Raw genomic sequence first — 14,446 nt, forward strand, 5'->3', positions numbered from 1 at the left:
GATTGTTGCCTTATGTTTTGCATGTTTGGGGTAACAGTGGAGCCAGATGTACTCTTAAATAAAAGGTAGGCCTACAAAACCAGTTTCTCAGTTGCATTCAAAATGTGATTAAAAAAAACAAAAAAGGAGAATCTCCCTTATAGGTGAACTATTTAATTTGTGCTTTATTTTCCCTTTTGCCATTCATGAGATTTCTTAAATAAAATGATATCTTTTCTTTTTTTCATTATTATTTTAAAGGTCTCTGGGGAACAAGACTCATGGAGGAAAGCAGCACTAACCGAGAGAAATACCTTAAAAGTGTTTTACGGGAACTGGTCACTTACCTCCTTTTTCTCATAGTCTTGTGCGTCTGTAAGTAGAATATTTCCTTACACTAATGGGAAAGTTTTGAAAAGATTTGACCTATCCAAATCATAATTAAAAGGAAGTGTGTATGCACCAGAGGGGCAAACTCAGAAGTTACCTTCTTACCTTTGTTTTTAATTCTAATATTTTTATTTGGGCACTTGTTTATTGACTATCTTCCTATGATAGAATGCAAGCTTTATAAGAGAAGGGACGTGATTTGTTCTCTGCTGTACCCCCATTTCCCAAAACTGCAGATGCAACAGAAGGCTCTGAAAAATATATAAGAAAGAATTTTTCTAATTGTGACTAAATTGTGACCAAGTGCTAAGTGACTGTGGACTTGCATTTAACACAGGAAGGGAGAGGCAAGGAGTTCAATTCCAATTTAGAATTTGGTCAAGTTCTCTTCTGCACTCTGGTAAACATTAATTAAAAATCAGCATTATCTGACCAGCCAGTTCATCGTCAGTGGTGGTGATTTTCGCTATGAGATATGCGTGGCAACTTGCCAGACACCAAGAAACCAAGTTAGAGGATTTTTGTATTAGATTTCTTAACAATGAATACAGTATCACCATTATTACAGTATCATCATTATTGTCATACTATTATATCAGTTGACATAAGGTCTGCATAAGAATTGTTTCCAAAAAAATGACTTTCCAAATTTAACTTTCAGGAAATACAAATAATGCTACTAATATTGCTTTTATCGGCGTATACATGTAAAATCCCCTTCTTTTGGATTTGGATATGTTGTGTCATTGCCTCATTTTAATTCATTATTTCTTCTCAATCTTTAATAATTGCTGGGCTTTTACTCCACAAGAAGCTTGCTATAGGCCCGTCTCTTTCCCCTTCTTTCCTTCTTTCAGTTTGTCTTCCCATCCTCTGGTAGGAGGAGGGGAGGGATGCCTGAGCTAGACTAGCTGTAGGAACCATTTGTCTCAAAGTCCAGAAAGCCACAGATGATGGATTTGTCCTCTGAATCAAAGGGCGTTCGATGATGGATTTCTGTCATGTCTCATCTAAAGTCTTCGCGAGAACAGATGAAGAAGCAGTTTTATGACCCCAGAGCCTCCTACCAAACTCCTCTGAGAAAAGGGTTCCTTTTTTTTTTTTTTTTTAATTAGAGACAGAGTCTTGATCTGTTTCACAGGCCGGAGTGCAGTGGCACAATCATAGCTCCCTGCAGCCTCGAGCTCCTAGGCTTCAGTGATCCTCCCACCTCAGTCACCCACATAGCTGGGACTACAGCTGCACACCACCATGCCCAGCTAACTTTTAAAACATTTTTGTAGAGGTGGGGTCTCACTTTGCTGCCTATACTGGTCTCCAGCTCCTAGCTTCAAGTGATCCTCCTGCCTCAGAAGTGCTGGGATTATAGGCATGAGCCACTGCACCCAGCCTGGATGTGATATTTTTATGTTTTAAATTGTTAGAGTTTAGAAACTGAGATTGAGTTTGCTGCCTGCATTAAAATGGTGTTTAAACATTAAACTGCAGTGGCCTTAAATATTAACAAGTTGATTAGAATTACTAAGTTCTTTTCAAGCTTTACATATACAGACAAATTTCTTATGCAAAATAGAAGGTAACCCCTGTACATAAGTCTAGAATTTCAGCAGTCCCCAAAACTGACTGAGCATTAGAATCACTCAGCGATTTTAAAATACATATGTAGTTTGCCCAGATCTACTAACAGAGCCTCCATAATGTAGCCTAGAGAAACGAGTTTTCAGATGTAGTGATAAATTTGGAAAGTAAGCCAGAGAAGTAAGCTGAAGACAGAGAGTTTTAGGAAACATGCCTAAAGTCACATAGTGAATTGGTTTTCTTGTTTATTTGAGAATATTGTTGGTTTTTGTTCTTTTTCACACAAATCACATTTTATTTCTTATGTGAGTAGCTATATATTTAAAAATTTTGTTTTTGGAATATTGTAGAATCTCTGGTTAAGAAGGTATCTTAGCAGTCATATGGTCTGACTTCACTGAATGCTAAAATTCTCCTTAAAACATCCCTCTGAGATGGTTACTCATACTGCCTCTGATTGAACAAGAGTCCCAGGTTAAGGGACTTACTTCTTTGAAATCATTCATTTCATTTTTCTACAGCTATGTTAGAAAGTTCGTCCTTCAGTGAAGCCAGAGTCTATCTCTAATAACTTCTACCCAGTTGCACCCTCCAAGCCTACCTATACCAAGTATCTTTTTTCCACATTGCTTTTCCAATTCAGCTCTTCAGAAGTTTGGAGACAAATACCTAATCTCCTCTAAGCCTTCTCCAGGTTAAGCCTTTCCAGTTCATCCAACTGTTGATTATGTGATTGGAGACACAAGTTTGAGTAACTCCCTTGATGGAAAGTCCCTCTGGTGCATGTTCTGTTCATCAGAGTCCCTAAGAAAGCACATGAGCCTCACCATGGTGAGTGGGGCCATGAGATTCCTAAACCAGAGACTACACTGTGGCTTGTGCAACCTACCATGGCCAGACTCATGAGGCTGTCTCATCATATAAATAATTCCTTAGTCTCTTCACCAAAAACTGTGAGGCACTGTGTCCCCCAGCTGTATGTGAGCTAGCCTGGGACCATAGTAGAGGACTCCTCTTTCAACCCTGTTGAATTTCATCTCGTTAGAATCTGCCCATTTTTCCATTCTGTTGAAATTATCTTGGAACTCGATTCATTCATCTCACATCAGCTATTCCCTGAAGCCTCACAGTATCAGCAGAGTTATTATCTATATCCATATCCTTGTAATTTATTAAACTAAAAAAGATTGGTCTAAGAACATCAGTCCATTAATCAAGGCTCTTTGGTTGGAGTTCACTTCATTTTATTATCATCCAGCTCAGAGTGTTCATAAACAAGGTGATAGGAAAGACTTTTCCAAATGCATGTGTGAGTAATTCCACTATTCCTGTGATCTGTGAGCTGTTGACCAGATTAAAAAAGAAGTGAGAATAACCAGGCAAGATTTACTCCTAGCAAAACCTTACTGGCTTCTAGTGACTGAGTCAATTCCCTATTGCTTACCAGCTATCTTTTTAATTACTAGTTTTAAAATCTTGCCAGCAATGTCAATATCAAATGACCAAGAATATCAAACTCATTACTCTGTATGTAAATGAGATAGTGTACTTACCCCTATGCCGTGTGTATTAGGCTGTTCTTGCATTGCCCTAAATACCTGAGACTGGGTAATTTATAAGAAAAGAGGTTTGGCCAGGCACTGTGGCTCATGCCTGTAATCCCAGCACTTTGTCAGGCCGAAACAGGCGTAATGCTTGAGCCAGGAGTTCAAACTTAGCCTGGACAACAAGGTGAAACCCCCTCTCTACAAAAAATACAAAAATTAGCTGGGCATGGTGGCATGCACCTGTAGTCCCAGCTACCCAGGAGGCTGAGGTGGGAAGATTGTTTGAAGCTGGGCATCAGTGATTGCAGTGAGCCATGATTGCAACACTACACTCCATCCAGCCTGGGTGACAGAGCAAGACCCTGTCTAAATAAATAAATAAATAAATAAATAAATAGGAAAGAAAGAAAAGAGATTTAATTGGCTCATGGTTCTGCAGGCTGTAAAGGAAGCATAGCTCCAGCATCTGCTTCTGGGGAGGCCTCAGGAAGCTGTTACTCATGGTGGAAGGTGAAGCAGGAGCTTGCACATTATGTGGCAAAAGCAGGAGCAAGAGAGAGAGAGAGTGGGGCAGGGAAGAAGCCCCACACTTTTAAATGAGCAGATCGCATGAGAAATCACTCGTTACCTCAAGGACAGTACCAAGAGGATGGTACTAAATTATTCCTGAGAAATCCACCCCCATGATCTGATCACCTCGTACCAGGCCCCACCTTCAGCATTGGGGATTACGTTTCAACGTGAGGTTTGGATGGGGACAACATCCAAACTATATCACCTTGCATAGTAGGTAGGGTTTTAGAAAGCAGTTTGACATAGTAAGAAAAGTACAGATTTTTTTTGCATCAGACAGACCTGAGTTAAAATCCCAGCTTCACTGCTAACATGCTAGGTAAATGTGCGCAAGTTAATTAACCTTTCTAAGCCTTTGTTTCCTCACTCGTAAAACAAGTATTTGGAAATATCATTGTGAAGATTAGAAATAATACATGAAAAGATCCTAGGATGCTGTCTGTCATACAGTAATAGTAGTAAGAAGTTATTCTTGCCAAAGATTGTTGAGAATGGCAGAATTATCTCAGTTCTAAGAGCTATAGTTTCTAATTCTTTGAGCACAGAGTCAGATTCATTTGGAGCAGCTAACTGCTCACCAAGAGCTTATTTTCCATCTTACCAATGAGGTTATGTCACCTGTGTTTTAAAAATCAGTCTACTTAACCAAGAGAACAGAAATGACATGAGAATTAAGTAATCTCACTTTCTCTGTAATTTAGGATTTATTCCTACTCGAAACCTGAGAGTTGCTATGAATTCACCATTAAAGCACTTATTAATATACACGGGTTACTGTTATAAATAGCAATAGTATTGCTATTGTGTGGGTTAGGTGTTGAAGTTAAAGAAAGGAATAAAGAATATTTAGAAGATCTTTGAAAACGGTGTCTGGGTACGGTGGCTCATGCCTGTAATCTCAGCATTTTGGGAGGCCGAGGCAGGCAGATCACTTGAGGTCAGGAGTTCAAGACCAGCCTGGGCAACTTGGCGAGACCTTTTCTCTCCAAAATATACAAAAATTAGCTGGGCATGGTGGCATCCACCTGTAATCCCAGCTACTTAGGAGGCTGAAGCACAAGAACCTGGGAGGCAGAGGTTGCAGTGAGCCAAGATTGTACCACTGCACTCCAGCCTGGGCAATAGAGCGAGACTCTGTCTCAAAAAAAAGAAAGAAAAAGAAAGAAAGAAAGAAAGGAGAAAGAAAGGGAAAGGAAAGGAGGAAGGAAGGAAGGAGAGAGAGAGAGAAAGGAAGGAAAGAAAGAAAAAGAAAGAAGGAAAGAAAGAGAGAAGGAAAGGGGAAAAAATGCAAGGAAGGTATTTAGTGAATCTATAATAAAAATATATTAGCCATTTCCTTTTTCTGTGCTCTCTACTCATTCTATAAAATTGAGTAAAAAATCTATAAGTTTAAACACAATAATAGAAATCACAAAAGTTAGCTGAGTCAACATTGTAGAAATGGAATATTTCCGTATGTCAAAGAAATAGGCAACATTAAAAAGCAGAAAGCAATTACAAAAATGATTATAAGAAACATCACAAAGGGTTAATATTTTAACACATTTGAAACTCAAAAATCACTGAGAAAGACAGTAGACTTCCATAAATATTTTATAGAGTAGAAAAAATAGGCCGGGCACAGTGGCTAATGCCTGTAATTCCAGCACTTTGGGAGGCTGAGGAGGGTGGATCACAAGGTCAGGAGTTCAAGACCAGCCTGGCCAAGATGGTGAAACACCATCTCTACTAAAAATACAAAAATTAGCTAGGTGTGGTGGCAGGTGCCTATAATCCCAGCTACTTGGGAGGCTGAGGCAGAGAATTGCTTAAACCCTTAAACCTGGGAGGTGGAGGTTGCAGTGAGCCAAGATCGCACTACTGCATTCCAGCCTGGGCGACAGAATGAGACTCTGTCTCAAAAAAAAAAAAAAAAAGAGAAAGAATCCATGGGCAGGCACAGTGGCTCATGCTTATAATCCCAGTACTCTAGGAAGCCAAGGTGAGAGGATCAATTGAGGCCAGGAGTTCAAGGCCAGCCTGGGCAACATAGTGAGACTTTGTCTCTATTAAAAATTTTAAAATTAGCCAGGCATGGTAACGCACACCTGTAGTCCCAGTTACTTGGGAGCCTGAGGCAGGAGAACTGCTTGAGCCCAAGTTTGAGGCTGCAGTGAGCTATGATTGGACCACTGCACTCTAGCCTGAGCTACAGAGTGAGACCTTGTGTCAAAAAAGTAAAAAAATAAAAATTAGCCAGGCATGGTGGCACATGCCTGTAGTCCCAGCTACTCAGGAGGCTGAGGCAAGAGGATCACTTGAGCCTGGAAGATGGAGACTGCAGTGAGCTGTGGTCATGCCACTGCACTCCAGCCTGGGTGACAGAGCAAGACCCTGTCTCAAAAAAAAATAAAAGAAAATAAAAATAAATAAAATTTATTCAAATACAAAAGTGATATGGTTTGACTCTGTTGCCACCCAAATCTCATCTCCAATTGTAATCCCCATGTATTGATGGAGGTTCCTGTTAGGAGATGATTGGATCATGGGAATGGTTTCCCATATGCTGTTCTCATGATAGTGAGTGAGTTCTCATGAGATCTGGTTGTTTGATAGGTGTCTGTCACTTACCCCTTCTTTTTCTCTCTCCTGCTGCCTTGTGAAGAAGGTGCTTCCTTCTCCTTTGCCTTCCACCATGATTGTAAGTTTCCTGAGGCCTTCCCAGCCATTTGGAACTGTAAGTCAATTAAACCTCTTTCCTTTATAAATTACCCAGTCTCAGGCAGTTTTTTATAGCAGTGTGAAAATGGTCTAATACAGAAACTTGGTACCAGGAGTGGGATACTGCTATAAAAATAACCTGAAAATATGGAAGTGACTCTGGAACTGGGTAACAGGCAGCAGTTGGAACAGTTTGGATGGCTCAGAAGAAGACAGGAAGATGTGGGAAAGTTTGGAACTTCCTAGAGACTTGTTGAATGGCTTTGACCAGTACACTGATAGTGATATGGACAATGAAGTCCAGGCTGAGATGGTCTCAGATGGAGATGAGGAACTTATTGGGAACTGGAGTAAACGTCACTCTTGCATGTTTTAGCAAAGAGACTGGCGGCATTTTCCTCTGCCCTAGAGATCTGTGGAAATTTGAACTTGAGAGACATGATTTAGAGTATCTGGCAGAAGAAATTTCTAAGCACCAAAGCATTCGAGAGGTGACCTGGCTTTTCCTGAAAGCATACAGTTATATGTGCTCACAAAGAGATGGTTTGAAATTGGAACTTACGTTTAAAGGGGAAGCAGAGTGCAACAAAAGTTTAGGGAGTTTACAGCCTGACCATGTGGTAGAAAAGAAAAAACCCATTTTCTGGGGAGAAATTCAAGCTGGCTGGAGAAATTTGCATAAGTAACGAGGAGCCAAATGTAAGTTGCCAAGACAATGGGGAAAATGTCTCCAGGGCATTTCAGAAAATCTTCAGGGCAGACCCTTGCAACACAGGCCTGGAGGCCTAGAAGGGAAAAATGGTTGTGTGAGCCAGGCCCAGGGCCCAACTACTCTGTGCAGCCTTGGGACATGGCACCCTGTGTTCCAGCCACTCCAGCTCCAGCTGTGGTTAAAAGGAGCCAAGGTACAGCTGGACCATTGCTTCAGAGGGTACAAGTCCCAAGCATTGGCAGCTTCCATGTGGTGTTGGGCCTTTGGGTGCACAGAAGACAAAAGTTGAGCTTTGGAAGCCACTGCCTAGATTTCAGAGGATGTATGGAAACACCTCGATGTCCAGGCAGAAGTCTGCTGCCAGGGTGGAGCCTTATGGAGAACCCCTACTAGGGCAATGCAGGGGGGAAATGTGGGGTTGGAGCTCCCACACAGAGTCCCCACTGGGGCACTGCCTCATGGAGCTGTGAGAATAGGACCACCATCCTCCAGACTCCAGAATGGTAGATCCACCAACAGATTGCACTCTGCACTTAGAAAAGCTGCAGACATTCAATGCCAGCCTGTGAAAGCAGCTGCAGGGGCTGTACCCTGCAGAGCCACAGAGGTGGAGCTGTCCAAGGCCATGGGAGCCCACCTCTTGCATTTAGCATGCCCATGTGAGACAAGGGATCAAAGGAGATTTTGGAGATTTAAGATTTAATGAATGCCCTGTCAAGTTTCAGACTTGAATGGGGCCTGTGACCCCTTTGTTTTGGCCAATTTCTCCCATTTGGAATGGGAACATTTACCCAATGCCTGTACCCCCATTGTGTCTTGGAAGTAGCTAACTTGCTTTTGATTTTACAGACTCATAGGAAGAAGGGACTTGCCTTGTCTCAGATGATACTTTGGACTTGAACTTTTGAGTTAACGTTGGAACGACTTAAGACATTCGGGGACTGTTGGGAAGGCATGTTTGGTTTTGAAATGTGAGAAGGACATGAGATTTTGGAGGGGCCAGGGGTAGAATGATATGGTTTGACTCTGTGTCTCCACCCAAATCTCATCTCCAGTTGTAATCCCCATGTGTCAAGGGAGGGACCTGATGGGAGGTGACTGGATCATGGGGGCAGTTTCCCCCATGCTGTTGGCATGATAGTGAGGGACTTCTCATGAGATCTGGTTGTTTGGTAAGTGTCTGGGGCTTCCCCTTTCTCCCTCTCTCTCCTACTGCCTTGTGAAGAAGGTACTTGCTTCTCGTTTGCCTTCTGCCATGATTGTAAGTTTCCTGAGGTCTCCCCAGCCATTCAGAACTGTGAGTCAATTAAACCTCTTCCTGCCTATTCTCAGGCAGTTCTTTATAGCAGTATGAAAATGGACTACTACAGAAAGTATTTAACTTTAAACTCAGTAGTATCCAAAGAAGTAATGAAAATGGAGAAATGAACAACAAAATCATAGTACAATATGGTATGTACTAGGACAGAAAGAGCCCTTTTAAGAAGAGATCTATGTATTTCCATTTATTTATCTCTGAAAGAAGGACACTTTGCCTTGTATTCTGAAAAAGAAAGGAATATTTTATTTTACTTGTAAAAATCTTACAAGGATGCTAGTCTAAATACAATTTTCCTAAGTTGCCAGAGAATCCATGAAGATCGAGTTGATAACAAGATCCTTGAAGTGAAGGTCAGTGAGTTAATCTCACAGCAGCTGCAAGCTAATTCCATTTCCAGTGAAAAATGTCTTGATAGCTCCCCACATATCTTTTCACCACAAACAGTTTCAGTCTTAAGATCCCATGTTGCAATCCATGAGAAGTAACTATTAAGCCTTCAACTATGGCTGGAAGGCTCCTTGCCCTTTCTGATAAATTGACTGGACAAAAACTCAATTTTAAAATGACAAGAAATAGAAGACGTATAGATGTACTTTAAATGTGACCAAGATGGGTTGTGAAAACACAAGACACAATATCCAAAAATGCTGGCAACACAGTACACTGTAGAGTATTGGTTGTTTACCCTTGCTATTGCATGGCTGAGCTTACTGCCACTGCCCAGCATTGCAAGGGCATCAAATTGCCTATCACTAGCCTAGGAAAAGATCAAAATTCAAAATTCTAAGTACAGTTTCTACTGAATGCTTATCACTTTTACACCATTTTAAAGTCAAAAAATCAGTAAGTTGAACCATCATATATCCAAGATTGTCTGTATGTAAATATTATACATCTTTCTCTTACTTTTAAAACAAAATAATAGTAGCCAATACTACCATTCTCAAAAGCACTTGTGTCAACAGCCTTTACCCCTTAAAGATTTTCCTCACAATTTTACAATTGTTACTTATAATTTTCTTTGAAATGTTGACCAAACCTGGATTAAAAGATTTGTGTTGTGACTGTATTTCACAAACTCTCTTGATTCTGCAGTCTCACTTCTGCCTCCTAAAAAGCCCTCACCAAGGTCACTGGGGATGGCTCTTTTCAGCCTCTGTGATCATTCTGTGTCTTCTGTGATCATTCTGCCTCATCAGAGGCTCTCTAATCTGTCTTCTTTCCTATATCGCTCTTGTCCCTATTTTAATCCTAATCATCTATTTCCTGACTTACTCATTCCTTAAGTTGGTCAGTAATTTAATTAAAAACAGATTTAGGCCCTGTCCTTAAATGTGATAAGTGATATGAAAGGAGATGATTGGGGAAAAGGATTTCCCTCAAGGAAGGCCTCTCTGAAGCCTGAAGCAAGAATGAGAACGAGTCAGACGAAGAGAGAATTCTATGAATGAAGGCTCTGAAGCAGGAAAACACTCAGATCATTCCAGAATCACTTAGAAGCCAAGTGAAGCCAGTTCCTGGAGAGCAGATCATCAGATGAAGATGGAAAGGTGACCAGGGACCAGACCTGTAGTTTTGGTGGGCCTTGGTGAGGGATTTACAGTAGGACACCCCATGGTTTAAGTATGAAAGTGACAAGATTCCTTTAAGTTTTAAGAGGCCTCGAAATATGAACCACAGATTAGATGGAAGCTACTCTCCCTGTGTCTGGACTTTTTAGAATTTCCAAGCACTGCTGTTTCTGGAACCAGATTAATACAAGTCACTCTTCAATTTATTTATTTATTTATTTATTTATTTATTTATTTGAGACAGAGCCTCACTCTGTCACCCAGGCTGGAGTGCAGTGGCATGAACACAGCTCACTGCAGCTTGGGGGCTCAAGAGATCCTCCTGCCTCAGCCTCCCATGTAGTTGGGACCACAGGCACACACCACCCAGCTAATTTTATTTGTTGTAGAAATGAGGTCTCATTTTGCTACTCAGGCTGTTCTTGAACTCTTGGGCTCAAGCGATCCTCCTGCAACATCCTCCCAAAGTGCTGGGATCACTCTTCCATTTAACATGCTATCTCAACATCAAGATAAACTTTAAAATCTTTAGATAATAGGCTGGCATTTTACTTAAACGATCTTTACTTAAGTTCTTCAGAACTGCCATTCCCTATATCTGGTTCTTCAACCACATCAAACTACTTGTGATCTCAAAACGCCTCAGCATACACTGTCCTTTCTGTCATTCTAATTCCGCCTCATCCTTCAAAATCAGCTCAAGGGCCAGATCCAGGAAAAAGCTTAGTGGTGCCCACCCGAACCGGCCCCCTCCTTCGAGTTGTGCTGCCATTCGGGCCCACCTCTTCACACAGGATTGTCAGACCAGACCAGCTCATGCGTTCACCGCCCTTGCAGGGATGGGATGCAGCTGTGCACCTCTCAGTGCCGACACCTGGAGAGTCTCACAAAATGTGACAACATGGCCTGTTTCCATTTCTTGTTCACTAGGACTTCTCATTTACTAACACACAGAATTTCCTGTAGTATATCCACTTAATCAGCTCAAGCCTAATAATTCCTTGATTTGGGTATAGTGCTTTGCATTTATATACTGATGGTCTCCAACTTATGATGGTTCGATTTATGGTTTTTCAACTTCATGGTGATGTGAAAGTGATACACATTCTATAGAAACCATACTTTCAATTTTGAATTTTGGTCTTTTTCCAGGCTACCATACTCTAAAGATAGAGCCACAGCTCCCAGTCAGCCATGTGATTATGAGGGTAAGCGACCAATACTCTACAGTGTATTGTATTGCCAGATGGTTTTGCCCAACTAGCCTAATGTAAGTATTCTAAACATGTTTAAGGTAGGCCAGGCCAAGCTGTGTTGTTCATTCAGTAGGTTAGGTATATTAAATGCATTTTCAATTTACAATGGGTTTATCAGGATGTAACTCCACTATAAGTCAAGGATCATCTTGTATAGCACTTTTAATTTATAGAGTCCCTTCAAATGTTTGTTTGTATTTTATTTCCACTGCATCCATGTGAGGATACCATAAGATATACAGCTAGCAAAACAGTTTAGTTTTCCTGTGCAAAGTGATGGCTTCATCTTGTGGCAGATTACCTGGAATACTGCGGCCAAGGCATCTTGGTTCTACTGTCTTTATATCTAGTACAGTTATATTTTTAATGGCAGCTCTGATTTCTTCTTTTGCCCAAGGGTTATTAAGAGAGGGAAAAAATTTAATTTCTTAACAGATATATATATCTATGTCAAGTCATATATTTAATTCAAATCCTTAATATTCCTAGGTAATTTTTGTCTACTTTCTCTGTCAAAGATTGAAAGATACAGGGTTTTCAGTTTCCAACTGTAATTGTAGTTTTGGTAATTCTTTTATTACTAACAGGTATTGCTCTACATATTTTGATTTTCTGTTATTCAATACATGAGAATTCATTACAGTTATATCATCATGTATAGTATAATTTACCAATGTAAAATAACCTTTTTATCAAACTGAGTATTCACCTTATAGTGTCCTCTGTCAGAGGATTATAATACCACTTAAAACCTTTTAAAAAATATTTTGTTCCTGATAATTTTAGCTTTGAGTGGGTTTCTTATAACAATTCTAGAGATGCATTTTTATTTTTTAACCAATACTTAAAGCTTTGTGATTTAGTAAGAGTCTAAACCATTCACATTTCATGCTTTTTTGTCAAATTTCTATTATTTAGTATTTTCCTCTCTTTTATATTTTCCTGTTATTTTCCATTTCTGTTCTTTTGTTAGACTGGAAATTTTTTCTTTGCTTTTTTTATCCTAGTGATTTGGAGTTTATATAATATATACTATTCTACAATACCCTTTATTTGTTTTTAATATTTGAACCTATATTTTTCAACATTATTAAGAATAAAATAGTATTTGTTGCTATTTTGAAATGATAGACCATGTTTTTAAGGCAGGTTGGTGGTTGTTAAGGCACCAGTATCGGCCAGGCATGATGGCTCACACCTGTAATCTCAGTGCTTTGGGAGGCCGAGGTGGGCAGATGTTTGAGCCCAGCACTTTGGCCGATATTGTGGTTTACTGTATTTTGTTTTAGTTTATTTTATGGAAAATGGAAATTCAGTGGTTAAGACAAGGATTAAATAGCAAAAGAAAGATGTGTACATATGTACAGATGTATATGTCCTTTATATGTTTTTTAATACTCTTGTCTCCTTTCTGGTCCTCATTTAAGGTTATCTATTTCATGCAGTAAATTTTTCTTTACAGTTCATTTCATTTAGAGAGTGAATGCTACCTTCCAAGTGGGCTTTCTCCAGTTTCCTTTCAGGGACTTAAAGGAGAAGTGATGTTAACAGTTTTATATTTCCATTGCATTTTACAGTGTGCAGATGTCTTCACATATATTTCTCCATTTGAGCTTCACAAAAGCCCTTGGTATTATTCTAATTATCTAGATTCCAAAATCAGGCTTAGAAGACTTAAATAGTTGTCCAGGATCTCAAGATGCAAGACCCACAATCATGAACAGAGGCAGATGTTCAGGATGGAGGCAAGCTGAAACTCAAAACCAAATCATTGACTCCAAATTCAGGGGTCTTTTAGCTGCCACCTGCATGGGCTCTTGGTGTAGCTGACCACCAGAGTTTGTAGAGCTGTCATTCAGGTGTGCCATGGACTTTCCTGGGACCTGGCACAGGAGAAGGACTGAGTTAATGTTTGCTGATTAAATATCTGTTACAGGCTGGGCGCGGTGGCTCACGACCGTAATCCCAGCACTTTGGGAGGCCGAGCAGGGAGGATCACTTGAGCTCACAAGTTTGAGACCAGCCTGGGCAGCATGGCGAAACCCCATCTCTACAAAAAATTTGAAAATTAGCTGGCCATGGTGATGCATGCTTGTAGTCCCAGGTACTCGGGAAGCTGAGGTGGGAGGATCACATGAGCCCATGAGATTGAGGCTGCAGTGAGCTGAGATGGTGCCACTGCACTCCAGCCTTGGCCATAAAGCCAGACCTTATCTCAAAAAAAAAAAAAAAAAAAAAAAAAAAAGTTACAATAATCATCCCTTCAAAGCTGGAAGGCATTATTTACCTGTCTGTCCAGCAGATGGTGCTACATAACCAAGGGGATCTGTTGCTTGCCCTTGGTGAAGCTATTAAAGCCAATACAGATCTTGAGAATTTCAAAAGCAAAAATCAATACTGGATTATGAGTGCTCTAGGAAAATAAAAAGATAAATTTTCAATTTACATACTTATATATAGTTATACCATATTTATAAATAAAAATATATAAATAATTTATCAAAATTCCTTTTTAACAGCAACAACCACAGTAAACCCACAGGTTAAAAACTCCACAACAGTCTATTAATCAGTCAATCCAAAGTACATTCCAATTCCAAGTTAATTGAAAATAATCAACTTAATCATTTGGTTGGCTCTGAGCAGCCTTCACTGCTTGCTCTTGTGTCATGTTTCTTTCTGTCCTCGATTGGCTATAGACTTACAGACGGCCTTTGCAGAGGATAGTGTACTCATGTCCATCCTTTGCATCCTTTGTGGGAGTTGGCTAGGCAGCACTCTCCCTGGGGACACTATGAACTCCTCTCCTTGAGTGCAGA

The 14,446-nt window shown here is 40.2% G+C and overlaps 1 protein-coding gene across 3 annotated transcripts in view; it reads left to right on the forward strand.

Moving 5' to 3' along the window:
- PKD2 (polycystin 2, transient receptor potential cation channel) overlaps window positions 1-14,446 on the forward strand; it is a 77,742-nt gene that overhangs the window by 19,567 nt on the left and 43,729 nt on the right. For 2 of the 3 annotated variants that reach the window (XM_054484443.2, XM_063663875.1), the window contains exon 2: window positions 241-354. The exons of the other annotated variant lie outside the window; for it this stretch is intronic. In XM_054484443.2, coding sequence (XP_054340418.1) covers window positions 241-354 — 114 coding nt within the window. The remainder of the gene's footprint in view (window positions 1-240; window positions 355-14,446) is intronic. 3 annotated transcript variants of the gene reach the window in all.

The sequence above is a fragment of the Pongo pygmaeus genome, chromosome 3, assembly GCF_028885625.2.
Source record: "Pongo pygmaeus isolate AG05252 chromosome 3, NHGRI_mPonPyg2-v2.0_pri, whole genome shotgun sequence".
NCBI lineage: Eukaryota > Metazoa > Chordata > Mammalia > Primates > Hominidae > Pongo > Pongo pygmaeus.